Source organism: Scyliorhinus canicula, chromosome 13, assembly GCF_902713615.1.
Source record: "Scyliorhinus canicula chromosome 13, sScyCan1.1, whole genome shotgun sequence".
Taxonomy (NCBI): Eukaryota; Metazoa; Chordata; class Chondrichthyes; order Carcharhiniformes; family Scyliorhinidae; genus Scyliorhinus; species Scyliorhinus canicula.
The window spans coordinates 44,604,163-44,619,031 of NC_052158.1; the positions used below are offsets into that span (position 1 = coordinate 44,604,163).

Here is a 14,869-nt window from a genome sequence, read left to right on the forward strand (position 1 = left end):
TTCTGGTTTTACTGGGTAATTAGATACACTGCACTCACTCAGACTGCACATCCCAAATTCAGCTCTCACACACAGCACTGGGCTAAACTATCAAATCCAAGCCCAGGCATTTTGGAAAGGTTGAGGCCTTCAGGTAAACTCTATTATGAAGGCATTAAAAAATGTTTCAATACATGTGTCTCTGCCTCTGCGAGGTAATTATGTGATATCCTGGAACTAAACTGATCTGCCTTCATTCCCTGACAGAACAACCCAAGGAGGTAGAATTTCCAACAGCTCAAGGCTGACAACCAAAGATAAATCCACAAGTGCGATAAATCATACTGCGGAAACAATTGAGGTTTTCCTTCTTGTCCAGAGCAGGAACAATTCTGACACACATTCTCCTGAATCACCTATTTCCTGTGGTTGAGGAAATTGTCCCAGAGACACAGCGACATCCCCTACTCATATCTTTATTTGTCTTGGTGTTAATTTTTCTGTGATAATGTGTGTATAAAATGCCTTGGGATGTTTTACTATGTTTTTTTTTAAAAATAATTTTTATTGAAAGAGTTTTTCCATACAGACATTTACCCCTACTAATTTTTAAATTATTTACAACACAATCCCTCTAGGCAAATATCCCTCCCTCGCCCGCCCTCTCGCGCGCACCAGTCCTCCCCCCCCCCCCCCCCCCCCAAGCAACAACTTAACAAACAAGGCAGCCTACAGTTTCAGACATGAGCAGCGAGCAGACTTGCCCGCGTTACAGTCATGCATGTCCCCCCACGACCATTGCTGCCCCCCCCCCTCCCCCCCCCCCCCCCGGGTTGCTGCTGCCACGACCCCGTACGCCTATCTCTGATCTAAAAAGTCAAGGAAAGGTTGCCACCGCCTGGAGAATCCCTGTACCGACCCTCTCAGGGCAAATTTGATCCTTTCTAGCTGAATATAGCTAGCCATATCGTTAATCCAAGTTTCAACGCTTGGAGGCCTCGCGTCCTTCCATTGAATTAATATCCTTCGTCGAGCCACTAGGGACGCAAAGGCCAGTATTCCGGCCTCCCTGGCCTCCTGTACGCCCGGTTCTACCCCGACCCCAAAGATCGCAAGCCCCCATCCTGGTTTGACCCTGGACCCCACCACCTTCGACACCGTCCTTGCCACCCCCTTCCAGAACCCTTCCAGCACCGGACATGCCCAGAACATATGCACATGGTTCGCTGGGCCTCCCAGACATCTGACACACCTGTCCTCACCCCCAAAGAACCGGCTCATCCTTGTCCCCGTCATGTGAGCTCTATGCAGCACCTTAAATTGAATGAGGCTCAGCCTCGCACACGAGGAGGAAGAATTGACCTTCTCCAGTGCATCCGCCCACGTCCCGTCTTCTATCTGCTCTCCCAGCTCCACTTCCCACTTGGCTTTCAGCTCCTCCCCTGATGCTTCTTCCGCCTCCTGCATTATCTTGTAGATGTCTGATATCTTCCCCCCTCCGACCCAGACCCCCGAGAGCACCCTATCACTCGCCCCCTTACTGGGGAGCAGGGGGAACCCCTCCACCTGCCGCCTAGCAAATGCCTTCACTTGTAAATATCTGAACATGTTTCCCGGGGGGAGCTCAAACTTCTCCTCCAGCCCTCCCAGGCTCGCAAACCTCCCCTCTATAAACAAGTCCTTCAGCTGCCGTATGCCCACCCTGTACCAGCTCTGAAATCCCCCGTCGATGTTCCCCGGGATGAATCTATGGTTCCCTCTTATTGGCGCCGCCAACAGACCTCCCATTTCCCCCCTGTGTCGCCTCCACTGCCCCCATATCTTGAGGGTGGCCGCCACCACCGGGCTCGTGGTGTACCTCGTGGGGGGGAGCGGCCATGGTGCCGTTACTAGGGCCCCCAGGCTTGTGTTGCCACAGGACGCCCTCTCCATTCGTTTCCAAGCTGCCCCCTCCCCTTCCATCATCCACTTGCGCACCATTGACACATTTGCCGCCCAATAATACCCCGAGAGATTGGGTAGTGCCAGCCCTCCACTGTCCCTACTCCGCTCCAAAAAGACCGTTCTCACCCTTGGGGTGCCATGCGCCCACACGTAGCTCATGATGCTACTCGTCACCTTTTTGAAGAAGGCCCTAGGGAGGAAGATGGGCAAGCACTGAAATAAAAACAAGAACCTTGGGAGGACCGTCATTTTGATTGACTGCACCCTCCCCGCCAGCGACAACGGTACCATGTCCCACCTCTTAAATTCCTCCTCCATCTGTTCCACCAGCCTGGAAAAGTTCAACTTGTGGAGGGTCCCCCAGTTCCTTGCCACCTGCACCCCTAAGTACCTAAAGCTCTTTCCTGCTCGCTTGAAGGGGAGTCTCCCAATACCCTCTCCCTGATCCCCCGGGTGTATCACAAAAACCTCGCTTTTGCCCAAATTTAGTTTGTACCCCGAAAAGTCCCCAAACTCTGCTAATAGTTCCATTATCTCCGGCATTCCCCCTTCTGGGTCTGCCACGTACAGCAGTAGATCATCCGCATACAGCGATACTCGATGTTCCTCCCCTCCCCTAGTCAGTCCTCTCCACCCCCCTGAACCCCTCAGTGCCATCGCCAACGGTTCAATCGCCAGTGCGAAAAGTAGGGGGGATAGGGGACATCCCTGCCTGGTCCCTCGGTGGAGCCCGAAATACTCCGACCTCCTCCCGTTTGTCACTACACTCGCCGTCGGGGCCGAGTAGAGCAACTTCACCCACTTAATAAACCCTTCCCCAAACCCAAACCGTTCCAACGTCTCCCACAGGTACTCCCACTCCACCCTATCGAATGCCTTCTCCGCGTCCAGCGCTACCACTATCAGCCTCCCCCTCCACTGCCGGCATCATAATTACATTCAGCAATCTCCGCACGTTCGTGTTGAGCTGCCGCCCCTTCACGAACCCTGTCTGGTCCTCATGGATTACCCCTGGCACACAATCCTCTATTCTAGCTGCCAGGATCTTTGCCAGCAACTTGGCATCCACATTCAGAAGCGAGATAGGCCTGTAGGACCCGCACTGCACGGGGTCTTTATCCCGCTTCAATATCAGGGAGATCAGAGCCTGCGACATTGTCGGGGGCAGAACCCCCCCCTCTCGCGCCTCATTAAAGGCTCGTACCAGTACCGGTCCCACCAAGTCCACATTTTTCTTGTAGAATTCCACCGGGAACCCATCTGGCCCCGGCGCCTTCCCCGCTTGCATCTGACCTATTCCCTTGACTAGCTCCTCTAGCCCTATTGGCGCCCCCAGCCCTTCTACCAGCCCCTCCTGGACCCTTGGGAACCTCAATTTGTTTAGGAAGTCCTCCATTCCCCCTCTCCTCGTCGGCGGCTCAGACCGATACAACTCCTTGTAAAAATCCCTGAAGACCCCATTCACTTCTTGCCCCTCCTGCACTACCTTCCCGCCCCTCTCCTTCACTCCCCCAATCTCCCTAGCCGCATCTCGTTTGCGAAGCTGGTGTGCCAGCATCCTGCTCGCCTTTTCCCCATACTCATAGACCGCGCCCTGTGCCCTTCTCCACTGCGTCTCTGCCTTCCTGGTGGTCAGCAGGTCGAACTTGACCTGCAGGCTGCGCCGTTCTCCCAGCAGCCCCTCCTCTGGTGCCTCCGCATATCTCCTATCCACTTCCAATAGCTCCCCCACCAGCCTCTCCCTCTCCTGCCTCTCCTTTCTTTCTCTGTGCGCCCTTATGGAGATCAGCTCTCCCCTGATCACTGCCTTCAGGGCCTCCCAGACCATCCCCACCTGCACCTCACCCGTGTCATTCAAGTCCAGATAGCTCTCAATGCTCTTCCGGACCCTTTTACACACCTCGTCGTCCGCTAACAGCCCCACATCCAGCCGCCACAGCGGGCGCTGGTCCCGCGCCTCCCCCATTTCCACATCCACCCAATGTGGTGCATGATCAGAGATCGCAATGGCCGAGTACTCAGCTTCCCGTACCCTCGGGATCAGCCCCCTGCTCAACGTTTTACTATGTTAACGGTGATGTAGAAATGCAAGTTATTGGTGAAGGTTAATATCATAGACCATAGAACATTACAGCGCAGTACGGGTCCTTCGGCCCTCGATGTTGCGCCGACCTGTGAAACCATCTGAAGCCTATCTGACCTACACTATTCCATTTTCATCCATATGTCTATCCAGTGACCACTTAAATGCCCTTAAAGTTGGTGAGTCTACTACTGTTGCAGGCAGGGCGTCCACACCCCTACTACTCTCTGAGTAAAGAAACTGCCTCTGACATCTGTCCTATATCTGCTACCCCTCAATTTAAAGCTATGTCCCCTCGTGTTGGTCATCACCATCCGAGGAAAAAGACTCTCACTGTCCACCCTATCTAACCCTCTGACTATCTTATATGTCTCTATTAAGTCACCTCTCAGCCTTCTCTCTAACGAAAACAACTTCAAGTCCCTGAGCCTTTCCTCGTAAGACCTTCCCTCCATACCAGGCAACATCCTAGTAAATCTCCTCTGAACCCTTTCCAAAGCTTGCACATCCTTCCTATAATGTGGTGACCAGAACTGCACGCAGTACTTCAGGTGCGGCCGCACCAGAGTTATATACAGCTGCAGCATGACCTTGTGGCTCCGAAACTCAATCCCCCTGCTGATAAAGGCTAGCACACCATATGCCTTCTTAACAGCCCTATTAACCTGGGTGGCAACTTTCAGGGATTTATGTACCTGGATGCCGAGATCTCTCTGTTCATCTACACTACCAAGAATCTTGCCATTAGCCCAGTACTCTGCATTCCTGTTACTCCTTCCAAAGTGAACCACCTCACACTTTTCCGCATTAAACTCCATCTGCCACCTCTCAGCCCAGCTCTGCAGCTTATCTATGTCCCTCTGTATCCTATAACATCCTTCAGCACTATCCACAACTCCACCGATTTTCGTGTCATCTGCAAATTTACTAACCCATCCTTCTACACCCTCTTCCAGGTCATTTATAAAAATGACAAACAGCAGTGGCCCCAAAACAGATCCTTGCGGTACACCACTAGTAACTGAACTCCAGGATGAACATTTGCCATCAACCACCACCCTCTGTCTTCTTTCAGCTAGCCAATTACTGATCCAAACCGCTAAATCACCTTCAATCCCATACTTCCTTATTTTCTGCAATAGCCTACCGTGGGGAACCTTATCAAACACCTTACTGAAATCCATATACACCACATCAACCGCTTTACCCTCATCCACCTGTTTGGTCACCTTCTCAAAAAACTCAATAAGGTTTGTGAGGCATGACCTACCCTTCACAAAACCGTGTTGACTATCGCTAATCAACTTGTTCTTTTCAAGATGATTATAAACCCTATCTCTTATAACCTTTTCCAACATTTTACCCACAACCGAAGTAAGACTCACAGGTCTATAATTACCAGGGTTGTCTCTACTCCCCTTCTTGAACAAGGGGACAACATTTGCTATCCTCCAGTCTTCCGGCACTATTCCTGTCGACAAAGACGACATAAAGATCAAGGACAAAGGCTCTGCAATCTCCTCCCTGGCTTCCCAGAGAATCCTAGGATAAATCCCATCTGGCCCAGGGGACTTATCTATTTTGCCATTTTCCAAAATTGCTAACACCTCCTCCTTTTGAACCCCAATTCCATCTAGCCTGGTCGACTGAACCTGAGTATTCTCCTCGACAACATTGTCTTTCTCCAGTGTAAACACTGACGAGAAATATCCATTTAACGCTTCCCCTATCTCCTCTGATTCCACACACAACTTTCCACTACTATCCTTGATTGGCCCTAATCTTACTCTAGTCATTCTTTTGTTCTTGATATACCTATAGAAAGCCTTAGGGTTTTCCTTGATCCTATCCACCAACGACTTTTCGTGTCCTCTCCTCGCTCTTCTTAACTCTCCCTTTAGGTCCTTCCTGGCTAACTTGTAACTCTCAAGTGCCCTAACTGAGCCTTCATGTCTCATCCTAACATAAGCCTTCTTCTTCCTCTTGACAAGTGCTTCAACTTCCTTAGTAAACCACGGTTCCCTTGCTCGACAACTTCCTCCCTGCCTGACAGGTACATACTTATCAAGGACATGCAGTAGCTGTTCCTTGAAAAAGCTCCACATTTCGATTGTACCCATCCCCTGCAGTTTCCTTCCCCATCCTATACATCCTAAATCGGGCGAATAGCATCATAATTGCCTTTCCCCCAGCTATAATTCTTGCCTTGCGGTATATACCTATCCCTGCCCATTGCTAAAGTAAACATAACCGAGTTGTGATCACTATCACCAAAGTGCTCACCTGCATCTAAATCTAACACCTGGCCTGGTTCATTACCCAGTACCAAATCCAATGTGACCTCGCTTGTTGGCCTGTCTACATACTGTGTCAGAAAACCCTCCTGCACACACTGTACAAAAACTGACCCATCTATAGTACTCGAACTATAGTATTTCCAGTCAATATTTGGAAAGTTAAAGTCCCCCATAACAACTACCGTTACTCTCGCTCCTGTCGAGAATCATCTTTGCAATCCTTTCCTCTACATCTCTGGAACTATTCGGAGGTCTATAGACAACTCCCAACAGGGTGACCTCTCCTCTCCTGTTCCTAACCTCGGCCCATACTACCTCAGTAGACAAATCCTCAAACGTCCTTTCTACCGCCGTAATACTTTCCTTGATTAACAATGCCACACCCCCTCCCTCTTTTACCATCCTCTCTGTTCTTACAGAAACATCTAAATCCTGGAACCTGCAACAACCATTCCTGTCCCTGCTCTACCCATGTCTCCAAATCGCCACAACATCGAGATCCCAGGTACCAACCCATGCTGCAAGCTCACCCACCTTATTCCGGATGCTCCTGGCGTTGAAGTAGACACACTTCAAACCAGCGTCTTGCTTGCCGGTGCCCTCTTTCGAACTTTTAACCCTATCCCTGACCTCACTACTCTCAACATCCTGTACACTAGGACTACAATTTAGGTTCCCATCCCCCCGCTGAATTAGTTTAAACCCCCCCCTTTCCTATCTCACATTCCCTCCAATCCTTAAGGTACTGATCTGCAGCACGGACTGTGGACATTGATTGTCCTCTCGTGCTCTGTTCGAGTGGCCATTCAGCATGGTAGCACAGTGGTCAGCACTGCTGCATCACAATTCCAGCCTTGGGTGACTTGTCTATGTGGTTTGCACTTTCTCCACCTCTGCGTGGGTTTCCTTTGGTTCTTCCCACAGTTCGAAGATGTGCAGGCTAGGTGGATTGGCCAAGCAAAATTGTCCCTTAGTGTCTAGGGATATAAAGGACAGGTTATGGGGCACGGGACTTGATCTAGGGAATAATAATAATAATTGCTTGTCACAACTCAATGGAGTTACTGTGAAAAGCCCCTAGTCGCCACATTCCGCCGCCTGTTCGGGGAGGCTAGTACGGGAAGGGTGTAGGGTGCTGCTTTGGAGGGTCGGTGCAAACTCAATGGGCTGTAGGGATTCTATGAATTCTACTTGCAGACCTAGTTGGTGGACTTTGAGAGACAATGGAGACTGTCACAGCCGAGACAGATCCTGTCCTCCCCCTGACTTCCCAGCTGGGCTCACTGATGAGGAACAGGATTCCTGGCTGATTCTCCCCCTCCGTAGATCAGAGATGCTGAGGCTAATTGAAGTACCTCCATTACTACCCCAGGAATGGCTCCTCCCCCGGGTGCTTAGATCAGAAGCTGAAGGCTTTCTTTTTTTTAAAATAATTTTTATTCAAATTTTCAACAAGCTTTAACCAACACAAACAGAAGAAAAAAGAAATAACAGTAACCCCCCCCCCCAATACAGAAACAATAAATTAACAAAAATAATTAACATGAGAACAAATATACCCAATAAAGGAAACCCCCCCCCCCCCCCCATGGGTTGCTGCTGAAACTGACCATCCTCTAATGCTCCGCCAGATAGTCTAGGAACGGTTGCCATCTCCAGAAGAACCCTTGCACCGACCCCCTTAGGGCAAACTTGACCCTCTCCAGTTTGATAAACCCAGCCATATCATTGACCCAGGATTCCACGTCCGGGAGCCTCGCATCCTTCCACTGCAAAAGAATCCTGCGTCGGGCTACCAGGGACGCAAAGGCCAGAATACCGGCCTCTTTCGCCTCCTGCACTCCCGGCTCCGCTGCTACCCCAAATATGGCGAGCCCCCAGCCCGGCTCAACCCTGGAATCAACCACCCTTGACAGCATCTCCGCGACGCCCCTCCAAAAGCCCTCCAGCGCAGGGCACGCCCAAAACATGTGGATGTGGTTTGCTGGGCTCCCAGAACACCTGACACATCTGTCCTCTCTCCCAAGGAACCGGTTCAGCCTTGCCCCAGTCATGTGCGCCCTATGCAGCACCTTTAATTGAATTAAACTAAGCCTCACGCAGGAGGAGGAGGAATTCATCCTCCCCAGGGCATCCGCCCATGTCCCCTCGTCGATCTCCTCTCCCAGCTCCTCCTCCCACTTACCTTTCAGCTCTTCCACCGAGGCCTCCTCCCCCTAGCTGAAGCCTTTCTAACCACTGAGTATCTGATTGTCTTCTTGGTCAGAGTGAGAGTCAGTGAGTGACTTGTCCCTGACACAGCACTGAAGGATGCTGAGTTTATACAGCAGCTTCTATACATGTTGATGTCGTCTTTTGGTGATGTTTGGCAATCTGGCCAAAGATTAAATTAACCTTCTTGAAACAATTGGACTGATGGTGGGAGAGGTTGGAGACAGACACTGCTGAGACAGACAGTGCTTGGGAAGGACAATCCCCTGTGTGAGCACTGGAGAGCAAACAACACAGACAACTCTCAGTATAAGGGAAGCAGCTGAGCCGGCTCCAAGTCCATGTGGAGATGTCAATATTTGGCGAGAGGAGAAGCGGGTGTAACAATACTGACACGTCACACTAGACGCGTTTGAGGTCCATGTGGGTTCACTGATGTTCCAGGAAGTTTGACAATGGTGTGAAGACTTCATTATAGATCTCACACCGATAGGGTTTCTTCCCTGTGTGAGCGTGGTGATAGATCAGCAGGTAAACGGACTGTGTAATCACCTTGTCACACACCTCACACCTAAATGGTTTCTCTCCATATGGATCCACTGGTGCTCAGGAGGTGCAAAGGTCTCAGGAGGACTTCATTGGAAATCTCACACTTAAAGTGTTATTCCCCTGTGTGGATCCGTTGATGGACCAGGAGCATTGACAATCGTCTGAACGCTTTGCTACACAGCTCACATGTGAATGGTTTTTCACCTGTGTGAATGCGTTCGTGTTCATGGAGGGTCGATGACCGTGAAAATGACTTGTCGCACACTTTGCATGTGAACGGTTTCTCCCCTGTGTGAATACGTCCATGTGCACGGAGGTTTGCTAACTGCGAGAATGATTTATTGCACACATTACAGGTGAATGGTTTCTCTCCCGTATGAATGCGTTGGTGTGCACGGCAGGTGGATGAATCAGAGAATGATTTGCCACATACCTCACATTTGAATGGTTTCTCCCCTGTGTGAATGCGTTGGTGTTGCATGAGAGTCGATGACTGTGTGAAGGCTCGGTCACACACTTGACACTTGAAACGTTTCTCCCCTGTGTGAATCCTCTGGTGACACAGGAGATGGGAATATTGTGTGAAATACATCTCACAAACCTCACATTTGAAGGGTTTCTCTCCTCTGTGAACGCTCTGGTGTCTCAAGAGCCTCGTAGATGTTGCAAATGCTTTATTACAAACCTCACATTTGAAGGGTTTCTCCCCTGTGTGGACTGACTGATGGCGCAAGAGGTTTGACAAATTTACGAAGGCTTTGTCACACACACTGCAAGTGAATGGTTTCTCCCCAGTGTGAATGAACTGATGTGAGCGGAAGACTGACGATTGCGAGAATGATTTCTCACACACCTCACACGTGAATGGCTTCTCCCCTGTGTGAATGCGTCGGTGTTCCATGAGCGTTGACGACCGTGTGAAGGTTTGGTCACACACCTCACAATTGAATGGTTTCCCTGCCATGTGGCTGCCCCTCTAACACAAATGTTGCTGGGTTACGGTGGAGGTGTTGGCTTCACTGTCCAATCATCTCTGTGTTGAGCAATGCTGTGAAAGGACCGGATGTCTTCCCACAGTTGTTCAGTTGTTCCTTGGGTGATGGTCAGGATCTACCTGGAGTGTCTATCGTCTCTGTATTCTCTGGTTCAGTACGATGCAATCCTCCTGTAAAACAGGAAAAGGAAACATGATTTCCTCCAACACTCTCTCCTCATTTACTGAAGGGGCTGACTCCTCAGTTAGAGACTGGTCCACTGTGAGTACCAGTCTGTTATTCCTCTGGAAAATTAGGTATACTGCACTCACTCAGCCTGCATATTCCAAATTCAGTTCTCAGGCACAGTACCAAATAAAACAATCAAATCCACGCCCAGGCTTCTGGGAAAGGCCGAGGCCTTCAGTTAAAATCTTTAAAGAAGACATTAGAAGGCATTTCAATAAACGTGTCTCTGCCCCCTCCCAGATAATTACACCTCACCTTCTCATATTCAGCAATGACCCTTCAACAAAACTCAGCCTGTAAATCAGAAGGAAATTGTTTCCAATAAACACCCTCACTATCCAACACACAGCCAATCAAATAGCTCAGCACAAAGCACCGAGTAAACAGGTCTGTGAGCTGGATCTTCTCACACAGCATAAGGGGCATTTCCACAGCTGATTGCCCACAGGATAGTCAGACTGCCTGAACATTAGTGTGGATATTGTGCAATGTAATGATTGTAAATTGTGCTCCTTCACTCACCATCTCCTGACTTGGTTTTGAGTCCCTACAGGAAGTGAAGCAGCTGTGGTAGAGGAAGAGGAGAGAATGGGCAGAGTGGGTGGGCTCTCTGATTGACATCTCTCACAGACAATCCAAATATTTCTGCAGGAACAGGAGTTTCCTGAAGTTTGGGAAACTGACCGGGGAAACGGAGGTGACTTTGAGCAGCAGATCAGATGGGAATTTAAACTTGTCATTGTCCCATCTGAATAAAACCTCACTTATTGCAGCTGTTGTCTCGGTTCCTCCTGGTAAACGTTTGACAGAGATTTCTAGTGTGGGAAACGCAGTCATCATCCTCAGAGGGTTTTAAACTCACAACATCAGTGTGTTTCCTCGAATGTGTTTGACAGCAGATCAGAAGAAGAAGCCCAACAGCATCCAAGGCAGCGATAATGTGTAGTGGTAGGATCAGCACATGCATTGGGAGATGCAGAAGAGAGAGGGGGTGTGATGATCGGTATTTACCTTTAATACCTTGCCCCTTTAAGAGGCTTGGAACCCTGGGGGACTCCGCCTCTGGCTACACCCCCTGGAAACAGGATATAAGATGAGACTCCATTTTGCGAGCACACTTCTCTTGGATGCTGTCCTGTTCTCTGTTTATTAAAGCCTTTGATTACGGACCTCGCTTTCGCGTCGTAATTGAGAGTGCCTCAATTTATTAAGATGGACAGCGCTCTAAAACCAGAGAAACTCAATCTGGACGGCAGGTCGCCGGAAGCCCCGGAAAATTTTAAACATTGGCTCCGGTGCTTCGAGGACTATATGGACTCCTCACCGTCTGATGTCGACAGCACTCGCAAGCTGCGCTTACTACATGGCCGGGTGAGCCACCGACTCTCCGCCATGATCGAAACCGCTACGACGGAAGAAAGAGGGAAAATCGACCGTGGATATCTAAGGAAATAAGGGAGAGTATCAAATTGAAGGAAAAAGCATATAAAGTGGCAAAGATTGCTGGGAGATTAGAGGACTGGGAAATCTTTAGGGGGCAACAGAAAGCTACTAAAAAAGCTATAAAGAAGAGTAAGATAGAGTATGAGAGTAAACTTGCTCAGAATATAAAAACAGACAGTAAAAGATTTTACAAATATGTAAGACAAAAAAGAGTGGCTAAGGTAAATATTGGTCCTTTAGAGGATGAGAAGGGAGTTTTAATAATGGGAAATGAGGAAATGGCTGAGGAACTGAACAGGTTTTTTGGGTCGGTCTTCACAGTGGAAGACACAAATAACATGCCAGTGACTGATAGAAATGAGGCTATGACAGGTGAGGACCTTGAGAGGATTGTTATCACTAAGGAGGGAGTGATGGGCAAGCTAATGGGGCTAAAGGTAGACAAGTCTCCTGGCCCTGATGGAATGCATCCCAGAGTGCTAAAAGAGATGGCTAGGGAAATTGCAGATACACTAGTGATAATTTACCGAAATTCACTAGACTCTGGGGTGGTCCCGGTGGATTGGAAATTAGCAAACGTGACGCCACTGTTTAAAAAAGGAGGTAGGCAGAAAGCAGGAAATTATAGGCCAGTGAGTTTAACTTCGGTAATAGGGAAGATGCTGGAATCTATCATCAAGGAAGAAATTGCGAGGCATCTGGATAGAAATTGTCCCATTGGGCAGACGCAGCATGGGTTCGTTAAAGGCAGGTCATGCCTAACTAATTTAGTGGAATTTTTTGAGGACATTACCAGTGCAGTAGATAACGGGGAGCCGATGGATGTGGTATATCTGGATTTCCAGAAAGCCTTTGACAAGGTGCCACACAAAAGGTTACTGCATAAGATAAAGATGCATGGCATTAAGGGTAAAGTAGTAGCATGGATAGAGGATTGGTTAATTAATAGAAAGCAAAGAGTTGGGATAAATGGGTGTTTCTCTGGTTGGCAATCAGTAGCTAGTGGTGTCCCTCAGGGATCCGTGTTGGGCCCACAATTGTTCACAATTTACATTGATGATTTGGAGTTGGGGACCAAGGGCAATGTGTCCAAGTTTGCAGATGACACTAAGATGAGTGGTAAAGCGAAAAGTGCAGAGGATACTGGAAGTCTGCAGAGGGATTTGGATAGGTTAAGTGAATGGGCTCGGGTCTGGCAGATGGAATACAATGTTGACAAATGTGAGGTTATCCATTTTGGTAGGAATAACAGCAAACGGGATTATTATTTAAACGATAAAATATTAAAGCATGCCGCTGTTCAGAGAGACTTGGGTGTGCTAGTGCATGAGTCACAGAAGGTTGGTTTACAAGTGCAACAGGTGATTAAGAAGGCAAATGGAATGTTGTCCTTCATTGCTAGAGGGATGGAGTTTAAGACTAGGGAGGTTATGTTGCAATTGTATAAGGTGTTAGTGCGGCCACACCTGGAGTATTGTGTTCAGTTTTGGTCTCCTTACTTGAGAAAGGACGTACTGGCCGCTGGAGGGTGTGCAGAGGAGATTCACTAGGTTAATCCCAGAGCTGAAGGGGTTGGATTATGAGGAGAGGTTGAGTAGACTGGGACTGTACTCGTTGGAATTTAGAAGGATGAGGGGGGATCTTATAGAAACATTTAAAATTATGAAGGGAATAGATAGGATAGATGCGGGCAGGTTGTTTCCACTGGCGGGTGACAGCAGAACTAGGGGGCATAGCCTCAAAATAAGGGGAAGTAGATTTAGGACTGAGTTTAGGAGGAACTTCTTCACCCAAAGGGTTGTGAATCTATGGAATTCCTTGCCCAGTGAAGCAGTTGAGGCTCCTTCATTACATGTTTTTAAGGTAAAGATAGATAGTTTTTTGAAGAATAAAGGGATTAAGGGTTATGGTGTTCGGGCCGGAAAGTGGAGCTGAGTCCACAAAAGATCAGCCATGATCTAATTGAATGGCGGAGCAGGCTCGAGGGGCCAGATGGCCTACTCCTGCTCCTAGTTCTTATGTTCTTATGTTCTTATGACCTATGAGGCGGCGATCAAAATATTGAAGAAACGCTTCATAAAAACTACTAACGAGGTACACGCCAGACATTTGCTCTCAACCTGCAGCCAGCGTTCCGGGGAAACGCTGGACGAGTTTGTGGAAAGACTCACTGCGCTCGCGAGGAACTGCGACCACAAAGCAGTGACGGCTGAAGAACACAGGAACTTACATATCCGCAACGCCCTTGTGTCTGGCATCAGGTCATCGTACATCCGGCAGCGGCTCCTAGAAGATGGGGTGAAGGATCTCCAAGGCACGGTAACGCTCGCCTCTTCTCTCAAAACGCCCCCTGGAAACAGGATATAAGATGAGACTCCAATTTGCGAGCACACTTCTCTTGGCTGCTGTCCTGTTCTCTGTTTATTAAAGCCTTTGATTACGGACCTCGCTTTTGCGTCGTAATTGAGAGTGCCTCAGAGGGTAAAGGAGAGAGGGGCAAAGGTGGGAGGAGCAAAGAAGAGAGATTGTGGGTTCAACTCTCACTTCAGAGCACTAAGGCTGACACATGGGGCTGTTGCTCGTTCTGGGTGAGTGTGCTTAACACTCGATTTGGCTCTGTTTCGTTACTTAGCTTTGGAGTCGCCAGGTATCATTAAGATACCGCCACAAGTTCAAAGTAATAAAACCATACACCAATTAGTTAGTTCAAACAAATGAGTTTATTATAATACAATTATAATCTACTCATGCACACGCTAAGATGACTAAACTATTCCTACCACTAAATAGACCAATACTTATCTGAATAAGGAACTGCCGGATCAGGGAGACAATGGCCTCTTGCTCTGCACTGGGTCCGCAGACTTCAGGTTGGTATGGGTTAAAAAGGGGTCAGGATTGTCTATCTCTGGTAGCAATCGTTGTGAGACACTTACTTGCTGGCGGCTGCTGTCTGAACCTCTCCTCTCTCTCGGTCAAGGTCTTCTTCGGTAAAGGCTGGTCGAGAGGGCTGGTCAAGAGAGAAGGGCTGGTCAAGAAGACCGAACTGAGTTTGGGACCTGTCTTTTATAGGTCTCAGGGCTTCGCGCCCTTTTGGGCGGACCCTCTATTTGCTGGGGATCGATTGGGTCTCTTCCCAA

At 48.8% G+C, this 14,869-nt stretch overlaps 3 protein-coding genes across 4 annotated transcripts in view; 2 read left to right on the forward strand and 1 right to left on the reverse strand.

The window, feature by feature from the left end:
* The window catches only part of LOC119976643 (zinc finger protein 721-like), a 999,221-nt gene that overhangs the window by 250,703 nt on the left and 733,649 nt on the right, over nucleotides 1–14,869 (forward strand). The gene's annotated exons all lie outside the window — the stretch shown is intronic.
* Nucleotides 1–14,869, forward strand: part of LOC119976637 (zinc finger protein 345-like) — a 51,675-nt gene that overhangs the window by 14,649 nt on the left and 22,157 nt on the right. The gene's annotated exons all lie outside the window — the stretch shown is intronic.
* On the reverse strand, nucleotides 8,398–10,836 carry LOC119976695 (zinc finger protein 271-like). 2 transcript variants are annotated; one of them, XM_038817398.1, is made up of 2 exons: nucleotides 10,809–10,836; nucleotides 8,398–10,228 (listed from the first exon to the last, which is right to left on the reverse strand). In XM_038817398.1, exon 2 carries the CDS (start codon nucleotides 10,025–10,027, stop codon nucleotides 9,176–9,178), a length of 852 nt encoding a protein of 283 aa, XP_038673326.1. In that variant the 5' UTR covers nucleotides 10,028–10,228; nucleotides 10,809–10,836; the 3' UTR covers nucleotides 8,398–9,175. The 2 variants fall into 2 exon arrangements, with proteins under 2 accessions (XP_038673326.1, XP_038673327.1); XM_038817399.1 differs by lacking the exon at nucleotides 10,809–10,836 and adding an exon at nucleotides 10,542–10,625.